General features: G+C 39.7%; 2 protein-coding genes across 2 annotated transcripts in view; one reads left to right on the top strand and one right to left on the bottom strand.

Moving 5' to 3' along the window:
- LOC150091894 (cathepsin K-like) overlaps positions 1–22,188 on the top strand; it is a 54,471-nt gene that overhangs the window by 29,235 nt on the left and 3,048 nt on the right. The window contains exon 3 of the mRNA XM_090370099.1: positions 21,791–21,943. Coding sequence (XP_090226225.1) covers positions 21,791–21,943 — 153 coding nt within the window. The remainder of the gene's footprint in view (positions 1–21,790; positions 21,944–22,188) is intronic.
- LOC150091895 (cathepsin L1-like) lies at positions 7,008–13,794 on the bottom strand. Its single transcript, XM_090378028.1, has 8 exons — positions 13,620–13,794; positions 13,390–13,542; positions 13,111–13,269; positions 12,868–12,991; positions 8,805–8,905; positions 8,553–8,713; positions 7,198–7,311; positions 7,008–7,107 (listed from the first exon to the last, which is right to left on the bottom strand). The coding sequence occupies exons 1-8, from the start codon at positions 13,710–13,712 to the stop codon at positions 7,008–7,010; spliced, it is 1,005 nt and encodes a 334-aa protein (XP_090234154.1). The 5' UTR covers positions 13,713–13,794.

Consider the following 22,188-nt stretch of genomic DNA (forward strand, 5'->3'; position numbering starts at 1 on the left):
GAAGCTGATTGAGCAGGACAAGGTTTCTCAAAATGGAAAGTGGAATGCAATGTGCTATCATCCGCAAAACTATGGATAGGATTTCCAGTTAATGGAAGAAGGTCATTAATATACAAGAGAAAAAGAGTGGGAGAAAGTTATAAGACAGACAGTTATCTACCATCACCCTTAATGAGCGATCAGAGAGCAAACTGCATAACCAATAACATAAAACAGTTGGCAAACCATAAGATGGAAGCTTTTTCAGAAGACCTTTATGCCAAACACGATCGAAAGCCTTTGAGATATCAAGAGCAACTGCTTGTGTTTCACCTAACCTTTCCATTGAATTTATCCATAAAAGGGTAACATAAGGCCGAATATCACCAGTGGATCGACACTGACGGAATCCATACTGGCGATCGTTGATCAGACGAAAGGTTTCTAGCTAGTTTAAGAGTTGGCTGTTAATTTATTTCTCCATTACTTTAGAAAAAGTAGAAGTAATTGCAATGGGACGATAATTGGATGGGAGGGATTTGTCACCCTTTTTAGGAACTGGCTGGACATGAGCAAATTTGCAAGCAGAAGGAAAAACACCTTTGGAATAAGAAAGTGAAAAAAGGCGGAAAAGTATAGGAATAAGTTCAGGAGCACAGGTTTTGAGAACAAGTGGAGAAATACCATCAGGAACTGGAGCTTTCTTAGCATCAAGATTCGTCAAAATCATTCTGACATCCTTTTCACGGAAGACCACAGGAGGCATTGAATGGAGTGTGTTCAGAATGGTGGGAGGTTTTACCAAGATCATCAATACATGACCTCAAAGAAAAATGGGATGCTAGCAGGTCAGCTTTATCCTTGGCTGAAGTGACAACAGAACCATCTGGTTTGGACAGAGGTGGGAGCAGAGATGGGCAAAAGTTGCGGCCAATAGCTTTGGCAAGAGACCAGAATGCTCGGCTACCATTAGGGCAAGAAGCAAGTTTTCTACTCTTAGCCTGTTCAAACTCTTGTTTGGACTGATTAATAACTGCTTTACAATTGTTGCGAGCTTTGGTGTAGGCAGAAAATGAAACTGAAGAATTAGAAATAAGCCAATTACGATATGCAACATTCTTCTCTTGAACAGCCTTAGCACATTTATTGGAAAACCAAGGTTTAGATAAAGGACGAGATTTTAAATTGGAGTGTGGAATAAAGGATTCCGTTCCTGCAAGAATAATTTCACTGACACGATCTGAGTAAACATTGACATCAGAAGTTTTGAAGCAGTAATCCGACCAAGGAAAACAAGAAAAGAAATCTCGCAGGTCATCCCATTTTGCATTCTTGTAATGCCAAACAACACGAGGTTGGGAATAGCCACGAGATAAAGGCTCCATTAGAGAAGAGACAATCATCAAGTTGTGATCTGAGTTGCCTAAAGGACCTCTCAATTCGACCGTGTACTTAGAAGGGTTGTTTGTGAGAAAAAGAGCAAGCGTATTGGCTGTGTGATTAGGATTGTCCGGTATTCTTATAGGTAAATGAACAATCTGTGCAAGGTCATTAGTAATTGCAAAAGCCTCAGTATCTCGACCTGCTGGATCGGTGTGACTAGAAAACGGAAGCCAGCTGGAATTGTGAACATTAAAATCACCGAGGAAAATTACCTCACTGTTAGGAAAGTTGGACTGGAGAAAGTCAAGTTGCAAAGAGAGGAAGTCAAAGAATTCCAAGTGATTGGTGGAGTTGGGAGAACGGTAGAGACAACAGATGAATTTGACACAATGAGGTAGAGAGATTTTAAGCCAGAGAAGATCAAAGAGAGGAGATTCCAAATTGCCAAGTCTCTGACAGGGAATATCAGAACGGACATATGCACAGGTACCACCTTTGAGACAAAAGGAATCATACAGCGAATAATTTGGGCATCTGAGATGAGCAGTAGTTGAATCAACCGATAACTGAGATTCTGTCAGAAAAAGTACATGGGGTTTGGCAGACTGTTTGCCCAAAAGGCAACATCATCTGCAAACACCACTGTTCCACCTTTTTTATCGTCCACCGCAGAAAGGATTATATTGTCCATGACAATAATAAAAAATATTGGTGGCAATACACTACCCTATCGAAGTCCATTGGAGAATGGAAACCAATGTGAATCCCCAGATTTTGTCCTCACATTCCCACCATCATGATATTAAGGAACAATGACATCATTCTCCATTGTTGCAAATGTCCTGCGTGTCATAGCAAGGACTTCGTGTTCTTTGTTACCTATCTACCTGTTTACATTGCATGACAACCAACTCAAATCTTTCGCCAGAAGAATGGAATGGTTCTGGTTGCAAACCACCAAACCGTACATCCTACTTCACCTTCAATTTTTCAGCAAACTCTGACAACTTCCCTTGTACCTTTCAACCCTTGTGGGTAGCATAGTTAGTAGAATCGCCGTCCTCCCCACACAGGGTGGAAAACCCCTGAGTTCGAGTCCCGTCGATGACGCGTGGAGTTTTTATGAGACTTTTTCCACAACATGGCTCAGTTAGTCAGTCTCAGGCGAGGGTAGCATGGTTTTTCCTCCCGGAAACTCTGGTTTTTCGTTCAACAAACAGAAAATCGATCTCAGAACACACGCGATTTTCAGACAATGTACATTTAGCAACATGGCCTTAGTTGATACTCCTAAAACCCTCCTACTATAATCTTTACTCCTTGTATCTTTCTTCATAGACCAACCCCAGAACCAAACTTCGAGGGACCTCACTTGCTGCACTGACTTGCACTGTACAATCCATTTATGATTACCTTATCCTATCTTTTAACCAACACCTGATTAAACAAAGGAGTAGAAATTCCAATTTGCTCCATCTGCCACTTCTGCTGGGCTTTCCACAACCTACCCAATTCGATCAAATAAGGAGCTTGTCAGATTCATACTCTTCCATTCTGTATTTACGTACAAAAAGAACACTTTGTCTCTTTTTTGGCCCTCTTTGCAAACAAGAATCCATATAGAACACTATGAATATTCACTCCATTAGGTGTTTGAAGACATAGTCTACATCTATCTCTTTTGAACTCAATGTACTTAAAATATATTTCTTAACTTCCTGCAGTCCATTCTAAATCTTCCCCTCCTGATTTGAATTTATCGTTCCTATTTATGTAATCCTTTACAACAGTAAAAAATTGGCATTCATTCTTATTGTCCCCTTCGAGAACCTTATAGACCTGACCTCAGTGAGGTCCCCCCTCTAAGGTGCCTACTTACCAAGCTTTGTAGTTTTCATAATATTCGAAATCTTCCCTCATAAGGGCACCCTTTTTCCTATCTCATCAACAACATTGCCCGTCTTTGGATCCTTTCAAGAAGATATTTTTCTTGTTTGTGCTAAGGTAATCATGCAATTGATTGTTGAAACAAACTTCAACTGGAGCGGTTGTGGAAGTGGGTAGTTTGAATGAATTCAGGGACGATTGCATAAATTATTAGAGGGGAGAGACAAAAGATGGGGGGTTTTTTTTGACCGATGCCATTAAAGGTTGGTTATTTGCATAATTTGCCACTATTGATAAACAGAAGTAGGTAGGCATTGCCCAATTCTTGCCCAAATGATAGTTGAGCATTCTGGTCTTTTGCCAAAGTTATTATACGAAACTTTCGTGCATCTGTACTCCCACCTCTCTGACCTCAGCTAAAAGTAAAGCCAACTTTTTCTTCTAACTCTTGTAAAAAAGATCTTGATAAACCTCCTCCAACCATACTCAATGTTTCCCGTGGACCTCTGACAGACGAGTAGTAGAAGAACTTTGAAAAATTATGATGCCAAGAAAACTCCATGTCCTGATAGCATTTCTTCACTTTATTTTTTGTTCCTTATTCGAAACGCTCCATCTGATAAATGATGGCTAGTATGGATTTCGTCAATGTCCATCTTCGGGCAATATGTTGGTTTATGTTACCCATCTATGGACAAATTCAATGAAAAGTTTGGTAAAACTCAGGCAGCTGCTCTTGACATTTCAAGGATCGTGTTTGGCATAAAGGTCTTCTAAATCCATCGTATGGATTTCCCACGATCTTTCTTGTAATCGATATTAATTTTAGTGTTTCCAATAAGTCTCCAATAAGTTTCCAATATCGAATAAAGTTTTCTAATTTCTTGGCCAGTGAGTGTAAAATACCCATTTTTTTTTTTTTTTTTTTTTTTTTTTTTGAGGTCACACAACAATGCAATATCGTCTGGGGCTGTTTGCTCATGGACTATCCCTCAATTTCCCCCTTCAAAAAATTATCTTCTGCGACTTTCCTTACTTTACTATTGTTAGAAACTAATGGTATTTCATAGACTCACTGAGAGCAGACGAAAACCGATTGTAATCTTTTGGCTTTCGTTACGCCATAAAAAATACTCACCCCGAAGGGGGGGGTGAGGGAGTTGGGGTTCTTCCAAGAAAATTTCTGCGAATTAATCGTTGCCATATCAGATGTATTACAACGTAAGGACCACAGAAACATGCGTCTAACAAAACAAAAGCTTTAAACCGTACATCAAAAGTGCTTCCTTCAACAAACGCTGTCTTCTTTCCCTTCTGCGCGTGCCTCAAATTCCGCGCATGTCCCTTCAGGGCGTGCACGCGTTCTACAGTCGACAAGCTCATTACATTTCTCCGTTAAATCCTTCAAGTTTGGTTCCCAGCCACGCTGTCTGCTGAGTATTCGGGCAACTGTCGGCTGCTCTCCACAGCTATTGCAACAATAACATAAAAAAATATACAAACGAAAAAATTCGTTTGGCGACCGTTGCGACCTCTCACGACGTAAATATGAATCAAAGTCCTGTTGTTAATGATAAACTGTAGAAGCTGCAAATTAAGGGGATTTTCCTCGCTTTTTTTTTTTTCGCTTCCAGTGAGGGGGAGGAGTCTCCCTCTCTGTAGGAGACCCCTTGAGTCATGGTAACCCTGGGGTGGCTTAACTCGGACCAAATGCTGTAACACCTACACATTCGCTATGGCGTCTATTAAGAGCTTAAAGAGATAATGAAATAAAAGCAAACGCAGTTGATCAACTCAAATAAATCCAAGATGTTCAGCGTGGTTTTTGGGGTTGAGAGCAAACGCTGGCAGTGTACGTTGGGGAGACAAGGGGGGGGGGGTCAAGCAGCGGGAGTCGAACTGGCCCACTCCACGGGAGTCGCCCTCCTGAGTCAGAATGATACTCTGGGAGGTTCCCACGACCTTTGACGTCAAGGTTAGCAACAAAAGGAATTCATTGTGGATGTTTTTTTAAAGTTTATTTTATAACCCAATAGAAATTACAGTTTCAACTTTTTGGAGCTCGTCAACGTGCAATGAATTTGGAGTTCTGAGCGCTGAAATCTTATAAAAACATTATTAAAGGAGATGATTACTAGAGGATTCTACTCCAAACTCAATACACAAATCCAATGTGAAAAGTACGCATGCGCCATCAACGTACCCTTTGATGGACACGTCAGGTCTAAAATGATTCTTCTCGGCCCTTATTTCATCATCTTATCCGATGCGCGCGCGCACACACACGCACAACGTCCAGACAGGTGCCAGAATTGTAATTAACATATCACCATAGGAAGCCATCACCAACCATGCTTTAGGAACACGTAATTTGCTGGATGTCACAGTTTCGCCATGATTTCTTTTTATTCTTAACACTAGGCCGCGCCTCCTGTCAGAGTCAGCTGTCATGGCAGCAGTTCCCATAGTAACGACCGAGATCTTGTATTGTTGGGCAGAGGCATTCAGAATCATTATGAACAGTGGAGAGTCAGTGGAGAGTTTGTTCTCTAATGAATGCATTTATGCCAAATGAGTCTTGTTGTTAATTACTAGCCTGGAGCGAGGGTAATGGGCGCAATTTTAACTCTAATTTTTTCTTTCTTTCTTTCTTTTTTTTTAAAAACCATCGAGGAATTATAAAGGATTTAATTAGATGTCTTCTTTTACTTGGGTTGAGGAATATTGTTTTAAAAATGATCCAGGATCGTTAGTGGTGATAAATTCTCTCACTGGTGGATACTCCCGATGGTCTAAATGTCCTATTTGTATGTAAGCTCGATCAGCTTTAAGCAAAGATGTCTCATCTAGCGAGTGACTCGAATATAAATAACTCCAAAGGGGTCCTCAGAATCCATTCCAGCTGGGTTGAAGCGCCAGTTGTAGTCAACCTTATCAATCTTTATATTTTACGCAGAACGCTACTGTACTTTGGAAGCGCAGTTAAGCCTAAAGTCACAAATGGGCCATTATAGAGAAGACGCAAGCCACACCTAGCATTTAGGAGAGAGAGATGACTAGGTTCTAAATCAACCCTAACCCCTCCTAAGAAGCTAATCCGAAGTAATGTGATAAAGGATGTTCATACAATCTATTACCAGATGGCAGCACTGGTCAGAATGACGATTTAGGGTCAACTTTTTTTTAATTTCGAGGGGTTTGGAGTTTAATTGAACCTCTGATCTGCACTCCTGCTTTGCTCCTATGAGCAATGCCTTAAGAAAAACGTCTTTAAGAAAGCACGCATGCGCAGCATGACGTCACAAGGCATATTTTTAAAATACCGATTGTAGCGTGCAGTCTGATCATTATTTTTATCCCCTAGACTGTGACAAAGAAAATGGGATCCTTTACCTCGTGTGAGCTGTTGACATGAAGAAAAATTGTGGTATTATTCTTCCTAATGTCCATTGGACATACTTTCCATTACTGTAAACACCTACATTAACTATAGGAAGGTGGCGTTTCCTCTGGGGGGTTGAATATAGGGTGGGAGGGGTTAATTGTGCTCGTATGTCTTTGATATGGACTTCATATCGGACAGTTGGATGTTAACCCTTTGCAAAAGTAGTGAATTGAGTTATACACAAGTGGAGAGATGAATTCCAGCTTGGGGTGTGGAGTTTGAGAATTAATATTCAAATTCAAAGAAAGAAATTCTTTTATTGATGGTACATCTGATTGGACTAATCAAAAGCCTTTATTCTTAAGAGAAGTTTTCAAGGTAAAGGAAAAGTAGCTGCAGTTGCAATCCCACACTGATTTTTCTTGTTCCTGGACATCAATACGTAACCTTGCATACCCCAGCTGATACCCCAACTAGAGAGGAAAACAAAATAAATAAATTTTACTCTTTAGGGCTATTAGAACACACGGATCACACGAAGACAACATACAAAGAGAGATTACCTGTTTTTCACTGTCCAGTATTTCTTCTGCTTCTCCCAACTATCGTATCCAACAACCAGTACTCCATGATCTAAATACTTGGAGCTGCATTCCGGGTCGTCGTAAACTCCACTCCTAGCAACAAGAGAATTTCAATCCACATAAATCCATAGAGATGTTGTGTTGTTGAATATAAAAACAACTACATCTTGCCTTCTTAGATTACTTTGAGAAATTGGAAAGTAATTTTCTCTTTGATAGAAAAATAAATGCTTAAATGGAATATGTATTTGTTAGGCCACTCCTTGAAATCACTTACCACGAACATTCTTCCTTCCTTACAGACAGAAAATTTATTACGCTTTGCACAATAGATCAACGGTTAGCAATCTGCTCATCTAGATGTATTGAAGTTCCAAGTTGATCAATTCCCTAACAGCAAGTGTCATGTGTTGTCTTCTATCCACTATTTCGGTACTGAGTAAGCTAGTAGCGTTACCTGGACCCTGAATGTGACATTGCAGTGTTTGGCTGTGCAGCTAAAATCTGGAGAGGGAAGAGGGCTTTTGAAAACAGGACCTCATGAGAAGCCCTCGAGGCCAAGTGGATGGCTGACTCAAGATTTTGTTCATCATGTTCAACGTGATGTTTTATGGCTCTGGAATTGTTTGTATAGTTGCTGTTTAAGCTTAAAGCTGTTGCTCACTCTGGAATCCACTATCCTCTCGTGCGATTAGAGATCTTTATTTTCTTCGAGGCTGCAAAATTAGAATTTATGATGAGCCAGCGAGTTAAAAGATCTAGGGCAAGTTGATTATCACGTTGCTCAAGTACATTCCAAAGAGTGGATGCTTCTAGATATTTATTAATGTTGATCAATTTCGGGTTCGTTATTACCTTACTGGGGATCCGAGTCAAGACATTGTAGTTTTGAGTCTGAAAACACCAATGGCCAAGCACTGACTGGATCTTCAGCCTTAATGCATGAAAGAAAGATCTTCACCATCAAAATGATCTCTAGGAGAATCACAGCAACCAAAATTTGGGACACAGTGCATTGATGGATTCCTCAACCAGCTCTCCTTCCAGTAATGTAAAAATTAAGTATCAACAGCTTGTCGGGAGGGAGAACCTCTTCGTGACTCCATTTCTTTTTTAATTTTAACGATTAACTTAAAGACTGAAGTACACTCACTGGCCAAAAAATTAGGCACCGTTTTCAGTTGGTATCAACAGGTATTCAATAAAAGTTTCTAATTTTTTGGCTACTGAGCGTACACTCAACACTCTAATGTCTCTTAACAACGAAGAAAGATTGAGGGAAAGTATGAGGAACTATACTTTCTCTTAATAGGCAAATATAGAGAATAACTTACTCATAAAACTGAAATTTTGGGCTGCTAGCGTCAATAGCAACCGATATAGGACCAACTGTGGCAATTGCAGCCGCCAAATCCTTCTCTTCACCCCTCCTTATTTTCTTGTATCCCGAACAGGTGGCGCCAACATCGTTTTTATGAAATTGGCAGTTGCCATCCTATATAGAGAAAATAAACTTAGAATTATTAAAATTATTAAAGTTCCCCCCTGCAAAATCCGTATACATACGTAAGGTTTTGCATACTTACTCTGCCTACATATGGATAGGATTTCTCGGTGTCTATTCCTCCATTGTGTTTTACGTAAAGGAAAGCCTTTGTCATAAAACCACCAGAGCATCCCTCGTTCCCTAAATAAAGGAAAAAAATAGGGTCGTAACCATAGTAACCTTCTCCAGTCACACAAAAAGATGTAGAAATCTTTATTCAGTATCTAGAAGGGCCACCTGTGTTCCTGAACCTTCTATTGTGACTCACAATTCGCTTGAAATCCATTGGGTTTTGGAGAACCTCAGTTTTCAAATATCGTAATTTAATGACAGAAAATGATGCAGGACTCGGAAGGAGTACAGATCAAGACTTTTCAACTCTTGGTACTTCAAAGCCTCATTTAACCCCTTGGGCAGAATTGAACGATTTTGTTAGAGACTTGGACTTCTCCAAAACCAAGGCTCAATTACTAGGATCAAGTCTTCAGCAGTGGAATCTTCTTGAAGAGGATGTCCAGGTGTTTTTTATACGAAGAGGCAATCTAACATAACGACCTATTACTCAATGGATGGTGCTTTGGTTTATTGTAACAATGTCCAAGGATTAATGAAACAGTTACATCAAGAGCACGTCCCCCGAGCAGTGGAAGCTTTTCATTGATTCAAACAGGGTCAGTTTGAAAGCACTTTTAACAGCCGAACGAAGGATTGCCACTACAGGCTACAACCACTTAGAAACTACACCAGACCAGAAAAAGGAGCACATTCTGCTTTGGTGGACAAGTCAAAAATCTATTTACCTCCATTGCACATTAAGCTAGGTTTGATGAAAATATTTGTGAGAGCAAGGGGCAAAAAAGAGAAGGACTTTCCTGTTTGAGGCAAAAGTTTCCTCCAATTAGAGAGGCCAAGATAAATGAGGGAATTTTTATGGGTACTTATATCAAACTGCTGTTGCAAGATGAGGGATTCACTAAAAAATGCTACAGAAATCACAGCAAAACGGTTGCCATAATTGAATTCAGCAACTTCAAATGTACAAGCATTACCCTGAACTTGAACAGAGATCGAAAAAAATGTTAATTTTTATCGACCAATCTTATCCGTTGACATCAATTGAAAAAGGTTTCTAATTTTTTGCCCAGCAAGTGTAGATAGTAGTAGGGGCATGTGATGCAAGAAAGCAAGTGTATGAGCTTATGCAGCATCAGCCAAAAAAAAAAAAAAAAAAAATCATCACGCCATTCCCTCCAAATGCCTGTCCAGTTCCTCCTTAAATTTATTCAACCTATCAACTTCCACAACGACAGATGGAAGTTTGTTCCAGCAATTAACCACCCTCTGGCTAAAGGAAAATTTCCGCACATCTATTCTACATCTGTCCTTTCTTAATTTGAATTTATGCCCCCTTAGGTTCGTAATCTGAACAAGTGGAAGGATCCCATCAGAATTCAACGTGCTCAACCCATTCAAGACCTTCTACCCCCTCAGTCAGATCACCGTGCAGGTGCCTAGTCTGAAGCCATTGCAATTTGCAGGACTTAAGCCTCTCTTGGTAGGGGGATCCCTTCATTCCCCACACCAATCTTGTAGCCCTTCTCTGTACACGCTCAAGTAAATCTGCATCCTTCCTAAAATGAGGCCTCCAGACCTGTACGCGGTACTCAAGGCGTGGCCTGACCATTGCCTTATACAGAGGGACAATCACCTCCTTCTCCCTGCTAGCAAAATTCCTATATATCATTGACAAAACCCCATGACCTGCCCTGGCATCCTGGCTCCACAATTACTCCCAGGTCTTTTTCATTTTCTACCACCTTAAGTGTAGTACCACACAGTTGGTACGTTTCTCTGGGGTTACTTCTACCCATATGCAGCACTTTGCATTTGTCAAGGTTAAACTTCAGTTGCCACTTCTTAGCCCATCTGCCCAAATTATCTAGATCCTGTTGCAGTAGCACACTGCCATTACTGTTATTAACAACCCTGCCAACCTTTGTGTCATCTGCAAACTTCGACATTAAGCCTGATATACCTTCATCAATATCATTGATAAATAAACAAAACATCAGTGGACCCAACACCGAACCCTGTAGGACTCCACTAATAACATTAGTCCACCAAGAGCAGCACCCGTTGATTACCACACTCTGTGTTCTCCCACTCAACCATCCTTTTATCCATTGTAGCAACTTACCCTTAATACCATTCTGCTCCAATTTGTAGAATAGTCTTCCATGCGCAACAGTGTCAAAAGTTTTCCTGAAATCCAAATATATGATATCAAAATTATTTTTCCCATCCAGTTCCTTTGTAACCACATCAAAATATCCTATCAAATTTGTCAGACAAGACTTTCCCTTAACAAACCCATGCTGTGTCTGAATTATTGCTGCAGTCTTGTGTACATGATCCTGCAATGCATCTTTAACCAGTGACTCCATTATTTTACCCAGAACAGAAGTTAAACTAACTGGTCTGTAATTACTCGAGTCACCCTTCGATCCCCCTTTGTGAATTGGGGATACATTTGCACATCTCCAGTCCGTGGGAACCTCCCCTGAGTCCAAAGATGCTCTCATAATTATGGCTAAGGGTTTGCTTAGTTGCTTTGCCGCCTCCTTTAATATAACTGGATAGATCCCATCCACCCCAGGTGCTTTTCTTACGTTTAACTTCAACAATTTCTCTTCCACTTTGCTCTCAGTTATTACAAGGTCATTAAGCACCCTGCTACAATTTGATAACCTTCTGCCATTTTCAAACCTTAATAACTCCTCATGTGTGAATGTAGATGCAAAATACTCATTTAGTTTGTTTGCTATTTGAGCAGGATCGTCAACAGTCGAACCATCGATGTCAAGTGGACCATCAGATTCATCCCCTTCTTCTAGAGTTTATATAAGTAAAGAAATCCTTGCTGTTTTTCTAAGCATCGTTTGCCAAAGATTTCTCGTAATCTGCCTTCGCCTGCCTAACCTCTTTTGTGACCTGATTACAGACTAGCTTATATCTAACATAGGCTTCTGAGTCGCTTGATAATTTATATGCATCCCATGCATTTTTCTTCTCTGTCACGAGTCTCATTAGTTCATTTGATAACCATTTAGGCCTAAACCTTGAATAATATTTCTTAATAGGTATGAAAATTGATTTACAAGGCTCTCATCATGTATTCCCTCCTGTCGTGTCTGGGCAGAATTGCAGACACTTTCAAATTTAACCCTGACTCACGACCTTTTTTCAACAGTGACCTGTACTTGTTAAGTGAATCTGCAGATCTCTTACTCTTAAGGTGATTAGTGCCAATGTGTACAACAATATCACCTTTTGTGCCCTTAGAAGATGAAATCTGCTCTACAACGTCATCCTGGTCCTGTTCCATCTATCCTTTTTACACAATATATTCCTCATCTCCCTGACAATAAATAGAGTCACCAACAATAATCAGTTCCTTTGGGACCAGCACATTCTGCTTTGGAGATTGCTGCTGTGTTGCCTGATGCCCAGGAGTGAGCTCTGGCGTTGAGTTCGGTAGCTGAGAGCTTGACGGGCCCCTGATATTAATTTCTTCGAGGGCATCTACCCTACACCTCAAAGCTCTCATAGCGCCCAGTAGAACGCTTAAATGATGCCTAATGTCTAGACACTCTCTGCACCTGGCACACACGAAGACATCCTCCTTGGCTAGATCATGTTCTGTTCCAGAGAGTTCGGCAAACATTTCACAAGTTGCACATTTTTTTAGGCTGTGATACTCCTGCCACTTTGTGCCCGTTGCTTTGCTGCTCTAGTCTGAAGCATGATATTTTAAATTAATAAGATCAATAAATTTAATTAATTAATTGTCAATACTACGCTATCTAATAGAATCCTAAATGCAGGGATGCGTATTACGTTATGTAATTGTACGTTAGAGTTACCACAATTAAAAATTTGAATTCCCTCCCACTCTATACAAAAACATTGGCTGCAAGATTCGAACGAAATAACGGTTTTACGTATATTAAGACTACAAAGACTAAATAAAATTCTAATATCTTTGATTGAGATCAGCTAACTCAGCACTACTTAAGAAAAAATTAGTTAAGATATTCTTTTACCTTCCTTCTGTGAACAATCTACCAAATTCTGCTCGCTTAGGGATACCAACGTCCCACTTTTTTTCTTATTCTGACCTTCCAGCGATCCCGTGGCAGAAAAAGCCCAACATGACCCGCATTCACCCTAAAACGAGACCAAATTATTTGAAATTAGCGTTTAATCTTGTCTGAACTGGGAAAACTCAACTAAAAAATTATGGATTTTTCAGAGTTAGAAGAAGAAATTCTTCCAATATATCCTACCTGGTCTTTGACCTCAGTGACAAAACCTTTTGTTCGCCAATCAACACTATCAGGAAGGGACTCGTATCTGGGAGGTATGAAGAGATCATCGGGGATGGCACTTGATTGATTATCAACACGCCAATATCCATTCATAGTTTGAACAAATTCCTGGTGACTCTGAAATTAAAAATCTATTATTAGCCACCGTCTCACATGAATCATTAATGGACTGGATACGATTGTTGAATCTTGTCCAGTGGACTTAATGCTCCATAAAATTCAACCAGAAATACTCACCCAGTCTGCAAACCTGTTGATCCCTAGAAAAAAAGAAAAGTTTCTCTCCTTCGCCAATCTGTTGTGATCTTCAATCATCGCTAAGTTGCCCTCCCAGATACTTCTACGCTTCAATTCCTCCTGCTTGGTCCAGTACTGTTTGCTGTAGTTGGTCTGAAAGAAGAAAAGTCTCATGAGCGTTAGAGAAAGCCAGAAAGAAATAGATAGAAAGAGAGTATTAATTAGTCTACCTTGTATTCTTCCCACAGCTTGTCGTGGCGATAATTGAAACTCAGCCCTTGAGCTAAGGCGCAGATCGAAACCAGAAAGAGTACGCAGTTCATGGTGGAGTATCAGCAGTTTGACACGCACGCAGTTGGGAATCGACAGTGGAGTGTCGCCCGCATTCTAACCCTTATCGGCGGTTAACACAAACCAAAATAAAACTTACGAAGGTCATTCTCACTTTATCTCCTGTCTTTATCTCTTTTATGTCCTTTTATCAAATTGCAGTTGGATCAAAACCAGAAGTAAGAATAAGTTCTGTAATATAAATAATTATCTGCAATAACCCCTATGCGGTAGACATTGTCCCTCTCTAATTGCACCCTGCTGATAATAAGGTACCGTACACGGGGTCAATGAGACGCTCGTCATTTATGAACGAAACCTGAACCAAAAGCGATTTCTTAAAAAAATGAATTCCAAGATGCTGTTTGTAATTCTTAACTTGTCAACCAGAACTGAAAACGCAACACGAAACGAATTTTTTAAAATGAAAAGTGGGAAGGAATTATGGTTGTAAAAGCGATATTCTTCATTTTTAAAGAACTCCCCCGAAGGATGTTGAGTTATTTAAAATGTTAAAAGGATGCTGCCATCGTAATACTCCTAAATCCAATCATCTCCACTCCCTCCTAAAATCAATTTTTAAAATAGGACCAACTTGTTTAACAATTTTTATTAAAATGTTTTCTATTCTTTATAAAAATCCAAAAAAAAACTTAAAATGATATTTAAGAATAATTGAGAATATTCCAGAAAGGTGTAGATGAATCCGAGATGTGGTTGGACATTGTAGATTATTCTAGAAAGTGGGAGTGTTCTCTCAATATTATAGAAGATTGGAGATGATTCTGGAGTGTTTGCAATAATGTGGATTAAGAATTGGTGTACGTTTTATGCATTTCGTGGTAAACGTGGAAAGAAATAAGGAACTCGTAGCTGAGTTCAATAGGAACAAACTCCCGTATCTACGTCCACTGTGAAACTGTTTTAAGAAGGTTTCATGGTCTTGTAGAGTTCCGAAGACCATTATTAAAACCGTAAAATCGAAAGAAACGGTTGGCTTAGACTGAGCCAACATTGGACAATTGAAGAATGAAAAAGCAAATTGTGGACGGATGAATCCAAATTTGAAAGTTTTGGATTCCTGTAGAAAAAATGGTGCCACATTGTTTAGTGCCCACAGTCAAGCACAGTGGTGGCGCCATCTTGATCTGTGGTTGCTTCTGTTTTTTCTGGAGCGGGTGACATCTTCAGAATCCAACGAATTTGAAGAAAAGAAGGCTATAAATGCATTATTGAACATTATGTAATATCCTCTGGACTTCGATTTTGTGGAAGAAATTTTATATTCGAACAAGACTATGAAAGCACAAGTCTATGCTGTGCAGGGACTTTCCAGCAACTAAACAACAGGAGGGGGTATTGCAAATGATGGTGTAGTCATCCCAATTGCCTGACTTAAACCCAAATAGATCTTTTATGGGATCATCTACACCGGCAAGTCCGTGATGACTCTCCACCTTCACAAATTTATGGAGAACTTTGCAGATCGCTTGGAATAATGCTATTCAAGGTACCATTATAAACTTAATATTCAGAATGGCATCTGTGTAAGGCAACGATAAAATCTCATGGAGGATATTTGGATGGAAGGTCATTTCAATATTTTTTTTTTGTCCACTAGTGTAACTCCTTGCTTTTGGTTGCTGAAGTACTGTTTATTTTTGGCATGAGGTCATACCATCTTATCATAGTCTTTTTATCGATCTTTCGTTTACAGATAATCCCCTGTTTTCTCTCCAGAATAAATTCTTAAGAATTCTAAACCAAAACCACTTTCTTATATGATGAAATAAGTTACATGAAATATAGTTTTTTAGTTTGTAGACTAATGAGCTCTTACAGAAATCCCACCAACCCGAGGGGATATATTCATGGAAATTACTTCACTTGACTGTACTGTAGGTCACCAACTGGAGGACCGTAAACAGATCCAACGAGTTTTTAAGGATCTCACGGAAATTAATTGGGTTGCATGGTATGTATGGTACTGAAGAATGTCCTTGAGAGGATATAACGTAAAATTAGATTCCTATGATGGTTCATAGAGGCTGGATTTATAGAGGATGCAGTGGTGCAGTTGCTCCAATCTCCAATCCTGAAGATTGTGAAGGATCCGGAAACCAGGGCTCCCGCCACCTTATTTTTAAGAACTCCAATAAAATATGTACCAGGATTCAAGACTTCCTAAATCTGTTAATGCTCCTAGACCAGCCCATGGGATCTGCAGGGGGTGAGAGCAATAACCGTGAAGTTGTTTTGTTTAAGAAGATTGTAATGAACTGAGCGTGCGTAAAAAAAAGAGGTTGTCGAAATCAGCAGTTGGGGAGGGATTCCTATATCAGTATGGACTGAGCCTCCTTGAAAGAAGCTACACAGAAAGATCACTATTCATATCAAAGGCGTGTTGTTAGAATCCTGAAAGCCTCTTTGGTCTTTAAGCTGGTGCAATCCGGATACTGCGGATTAGAGAAAGGAAGAAGACTTGACTCCAATCAAAGAGGAAATAAAGAACGCAGAAGTCTAAAATTAGTTTGCAAGTTGAAAGCTATAGTTCTGTGGTATGTCGTAACCGAATGTGGCATGCAGGCAGCAGCGGTTAGAGTGGTACATGCATTTGAACCGACCGTGATTCGAGCCCAGATGAAAGCTAAATACGGTGATGTTCTTATGATCCCTGTCTTGTAACTTGCTCTGACTCTATGTGGCCGTCCAGAGTAATTGTATAGAACATTCAACCAGACAGTGAGAAAAGTTCAACGTTCTGGGCAGTATGGGTACTTCTAGAGTGCCAATGAGTTAAATGGAGCCATATCGGTTCAATAAGGGAACTGTGTCTGGAATGCAGTATTTCGCCAAATATTGCAGGGCAAGAATTGTTTGAGCAGTTGTATTGCAGTGGCGAAGCATCCATGAACACATAAACTTGTAAAACTAAATAAGTTGACTGAGTCCAATCAAAGTGCTGACCACTTCCTACTGACAAATTAAGAATAAAAAATCGTTTATGGCCTCAGAATACCTGGTTCCCCCCGACAACACTAAAGCGTCTTGTAGATTCGAACACGTTGGTCAGTGTTCAAAATAATGGCATGCTATCGTCTTGTGGATTAGTTCTTACAAACACTTGTAAAGTTGTGAATCTTAGCGAAATAGGCGAAAGTCTATTTCGAGGGCTGAATTCTTTCAAAACTTTTGGATCATCTCCGAGTACTAGTACTACCAATGCTTGAAGAAGCACAATTCCATGGACTGCAGGATCAGTCACTACTTCTGTGACACAATTCCCAAGATGGGGGAGCACACAAAATCTCCATAACTGGCGTCCAGTATCCTTAATAAACAGAATGAAAAATAATTTTCAAAGTCATCTAATACAAAGTGACCTGCTCGCATCCTACTTTTCTTCAACCTCGTGTATTAATGATCTTGGTAAACCGCTTCCTACCATTCCCAGAAAACTCCATTCAATAAAACTTGTGTTCTGCCATCAAAAGGATGTCAGAGGGATTTTTAATAATCTTGAAACCAAGAAAGCTCCAGTTGCTGATGCTAATTCTCCACATGTCCTCAAAAACCTGTTTCCTGAGCTTACTACTGTTATGTGTCGCGTTTTACACTTCCTTATTCCTATCATATTTCTTATTCACTGGTGCTTTTCTTCCTGTATGGAAGAACACAAGCCTGGCTTATGTTACCCAACTATAGACAAATTCAATGGAAAAGTTTAGCAAAACTGAAGCAGTTTGCTCATGACATTTCAAAGGGTTTTGATCTTCTTTGTCATAAAGGTTATTTAATAAGCTTCCAGCTTATGGTTTGCCAACTGTTTCTGGAATTGGGTATCCAGTTTTCTGTCCGCTCACTGAGGGTGATGGTAGATGGCTCTCTCTCTCCTCTGATTTCTCCATTAATGCAGGTTCAGTTCTTTCCCCCACTCTTTAACTCTTGTATATTAAAGACCTTCTTCCATTGACTGGAAATCCTATCCATCGTTTTGTTAATGATAGCGCATTACATTCCACTTTCCACCGCCCTACCACGGAATATTGTTCCCACATCTGGGGCGATGCCCCCAAATGACTTTTAAGAATATTTAAATTAAATTCACTAATTATAAACCCTTAATAGATCCATCCAAAACTCTGTCACCGTGCATGTTCGATTGGGAAGGATTCTAAAACACCATAGTAATCAACACAAGAAGCAGAGAATACTGGTGGGAAGTTTAAAAACTTCGGAGCCCTGAGTATGAAATGATAGTGGTGTAGTGGTACAATTTTCTGTTCTTAATATTTAGCACTTCAAACAGTAACTCACCAAGTTCCATGCAGTTCCAATTATCTTTTTTTAATTGCAAGTCCTCAAGTAAAAAAATTTGTGAGGAAAGATGGACAAAATCAGTCACCACAGTGCAATCATTGTTAAAAAAGGTCTAAAGCCAAAGACAATTCATGAGGATATTTTTACGACATGCTTGATGCTCCTTGGTTAAGGAGTGGGCAACAGAATTTAAATAAACAAGGGGAAAATTCCAAAAAATGACTCAATCTGTGGAAAATTTGCAACGTTCATCCCACCAGACTTTGTTGACAGTGTGCGTAATCTGGTGATAAGTAGATGAGGAGTGGAAGTTCGGTACATTTCCATCGTCTTTGGCATTTCACTTGAACGTGCGTACCACTTAACAACTGGGGTCTTGCTGTGAAAAAAGGTGTCAGCACGATAGATCCCAAAGTTGTTGACTGCAGATCAAAAAATTCCCAAGATTTGTCAAATTAAGTGATTGCATCTTTTTAAAAGAGATTCAGAAAAAATCTTTGCAAAGTTTGCGATCACTAATGGGATAATGCTCCAACACTTTCAGCTAGAAACAAAGGAGCTCTCCAAACAGCGGAAAGGCATTCTTCATCCCTCTGCAAAGAAGTTGATGGCATCAGTTTTTGGAACTCTGATGAATTTTGCTGGTGGGTTATCTTTAGAAAGGTGAAACAGCCACAAGGGCATATTATGCAGACCTTGTGAGGCGTTTGCATGAAAACATCAAACATATACGCCAAGAACAAAGCATAGGAGCCTTGTTCCTTCAGGAACAAGGCACTACGTCTGCCGCTTGGACCATTCCCCATATTCACCAGATCTAGCATCATCGGACTTTTATCTATATCCTAATTTGAAAAAATATCTGGCTGACATCCGTTTTTCCACCAACAGTGACATCATTTCGGCTGTGGATATGTTTCTTGAGACCCAACAGGAATTTTTTTTTGGGAGTTGGACTCAATGCATTTCAACATCGGTGGCAAAAGTGTATTAACTTCAAAGGGGACTATGTTGAAAAGTAACATTTTATCAGACTATTGAAATACACCCTTCACACCCAGCCTACGAACTTTTCGAACACTCCACGTAGTTTCAAAACAAGGAGGGAACTCAGGTTTATGACTCCTAAGGGGAAGTAGAAACCGTTGATTTTAATAAACCTCGAAGGCACCTTTCAAAAATTTAATACCATCTTATGGGGCGATAAAAATACCTGTGGAACGCTTTCGTGAACTAGTGGACTCAATGCCTAAAGACTACTCAATGCCGTGTGCCCAAAGATTACTCCAAGAAGGATATTCTGGAGGATCTATACATGAAAAATTTCAAGATTACGGATTTCAACAGGAAGATGTGTCAGCGGGCACCACATTTAGATTAAGCTCCTGTAACAAATTGGATCATTGGACTCGCACAAAAACTCATGAATTACCTCATGCAAAACGACCACATATATTTGGGATTCACATCCCATAAATTCCGCCGTTTGACGGCGGTGGTTACAAAGTGCTTCCAATGTTTGCCCTTTGGCCACTCAGATCAGAACTGCACGCACAAAACAGTGTCTTGTGGTCACTGCGCAAACGGCGGCCAAGCCTTTCCAGATTGTCCGCACAAGGACGACCCCCCCCCCCCCAAGTGTGTGAACTGCAAGCGACGAAATAGAGATCGCCAGCACTCAGTCTGGGACAGCCAATGCCGGGGAATACATAAAGACAGTCCAAATGGTAAACACGAGAACCCAATATGAATAAATCGTCCTTAATAAATCCTTTATTACATGTTTATCCTTTTGAGGAAATCAAAATTCTGCAGATCAACAGCCAGTGGTCCAGAGTCGTCATGGACGAAATCAAAGCCACAGCAATTGAACACTCAATGGACATATCTTTTTACAGAAATCTTTCCACTTTTCTCAGGTTGGTGGTTTGATCCATAAAGGGATTTTCAACTTCACTCAGATTAATTCAATCACATGAAGCTCCTCAAAGGCCACTATAGTCATTCTAATCAATGAGTTGGTAGTCACCACAATTATATGGAAAATACAGGACTCATGGATTGCATTTGATATATCGCATAACAAGAAATAAGATGCTTTCTGGTGTGTGTATAATACTGTGGTTGTTAAGGGTATGACTACAGTCGAGACTATTGTCTCTAACCTTTTCCCTAGGGACCTCCCAGAGTTTGATTCACCGGAGCAACAAGACAAAAGATGGAGAAACGGAACATACAATGGAACCACAGACATAGAATCCTTCACGCTTCTGGACCTTGTTGCAGCTGTTTCAAACTTTTGGAAATATATTCGAGTATATTTGAAATACAGTTGATGGTAGACGGCTCTTTATCGTCTAACTTCTCCACTAATACAAGTGTAGAATTCTTTCTCTACTCTTTTCCTCTTGTATATTAATGACCTTCCCCCACTGACCCGAAATACTATTAGTAGTTTTGCTGCTGGTAGCACATTGCATTCCACTTTCCAGTTTGAGAAACCTTGCCCTGCTCAATCAGTTTCAACTTTTCGAATATCCATCTCCAAGGATTCTACAGAGGGGTGCAGAGATAACTTGGTTCATTTCAATCCTTCTAAAACTCAGTCCTGTCTTATATCTCTCAAAAAGGATTCTTCTGTCCTTGTTCTTATCTTTGATGACACTCATTCTAGACAAGATCACATATCTCTATTAGGGATTACCCTCACTTCTAATCTCCCTTGACATAAACAGATTTCTATTGAAATCAGCCCTACCATGAATATTATTCCCACATCTGGGGCGATGCCCCAAAACCTCTCTCAGACTTCTAGATTCCACTCAGATGAGGGCAGCTAGATTAATTAATGACTCATCTCTAACAGAGTCTCTCTTCACTCTCTGTCTCATAGGCGTATTGTTTCTGCTGCATGCGTTTTCAACAGATACTTCCATGGGTACTCTTCTTCTGAATTAGCTTCTATAATCTCCCCCTCTCTTCCAAACTAATTCGAACACGTGCCACCACCAGTCAACAGCAGGTTTAAGGTGGTAGATGACTTTCATCAACCGGTGAAATACCACCACTTTGCTTATTGGAGGCTTGAAGTGGTGAAACCCATGTTTAGTCTCTAGAGCAAAGTTTCCAGCATCCCTCTCCCCCCATACTTCACCTTCAACCCATGCACGGTACTAAGTACTATAGGTTTTGATACCTTTCGTGTTTGGGGTTTTCATAAAAAAAAAAAAAAAAGACAACAATATATGTAAACTGACATCCTGTTTGCAGTTTCTAAACGAATATTTATTCTTCGCATGAAATCACAGTGTCCTTATTGATCTTTCGTTTTGATAAAAAAAACCCCTCCTTTTGTTTAACAGAATTGATATCCTAAACCGAAATCCTTTTCTTCTGGTGTTGAATTCGGTGTCATCAGTTTAGTTTTTGCGTTTATAAATAGGGTTGAAAGGAGTTATTAGTTACTCCTTCGAGAAGCTTTGTACCCAAGATGTGTTTCTAGAATCTTTTCCTGAAGACCCGTTCAATCAACTTACTCTCACAATGTATTTCACGTTTTTGGTTCTGGCACTGCCAACAATTTACTCTTTTGATCCTGAGCTGGACGTTGCTTGGCAGGAATATAAGGTCAGTGTCTTAACATTTTCAACTTCGATACGTAGAATTCAAAATAGACAAATTTTGAGCCTATTCATTTTTACTTTGATATATTTTACAACTGAATTAATATTTTTTCCTTTTGATTTTTCAGTTAACTTTCGAAAAATATTATTCAAATAACAAAGAAGATTCTGCTCGTCGCCAGATATGGGAAGAAAATCTGCTCTTTGTTCAAGATCATAATAAAAAAGCCAAAAATGGTCGAGTTTCTTTTACTCTAGGGATAAATCGGTTCTCTGACATGGTAAGTAATGCCTTTCGTATTAAGTACTTTAACTTTTTTTTCACTATATATTTTCTAAATAAGCCAAGCGATATTTCTTAATTTAATATTTTTGTGCTCCAAAACAAACGGCAGGAGCATGAAATTAACAATGGGAGGCGCAAATCATGAAATTAATAATGGAAGACAAGAATCGTGACATTAACAATGGGAGAAAAGAATCGTGACATTAACAATGGGAGAAAAGAATCGTGACATTAACAATG

This window comes from Mastigoproctus giganteus, chromosome 1 (genome assembly GCF_048544385.1).
Source record: "Mastigoproctus giganteus isolate SK-2022 chromosome 1, ASM4854438v1, whole genome shotgun sequence".
Classification (NCBI taxonomy): Eukaryota; Metazoa; Arthropoda; class Arachnida; order Uropygi; family Thelyphonidae; genus Mastigoproctus; species Mastigoproctus giganteus.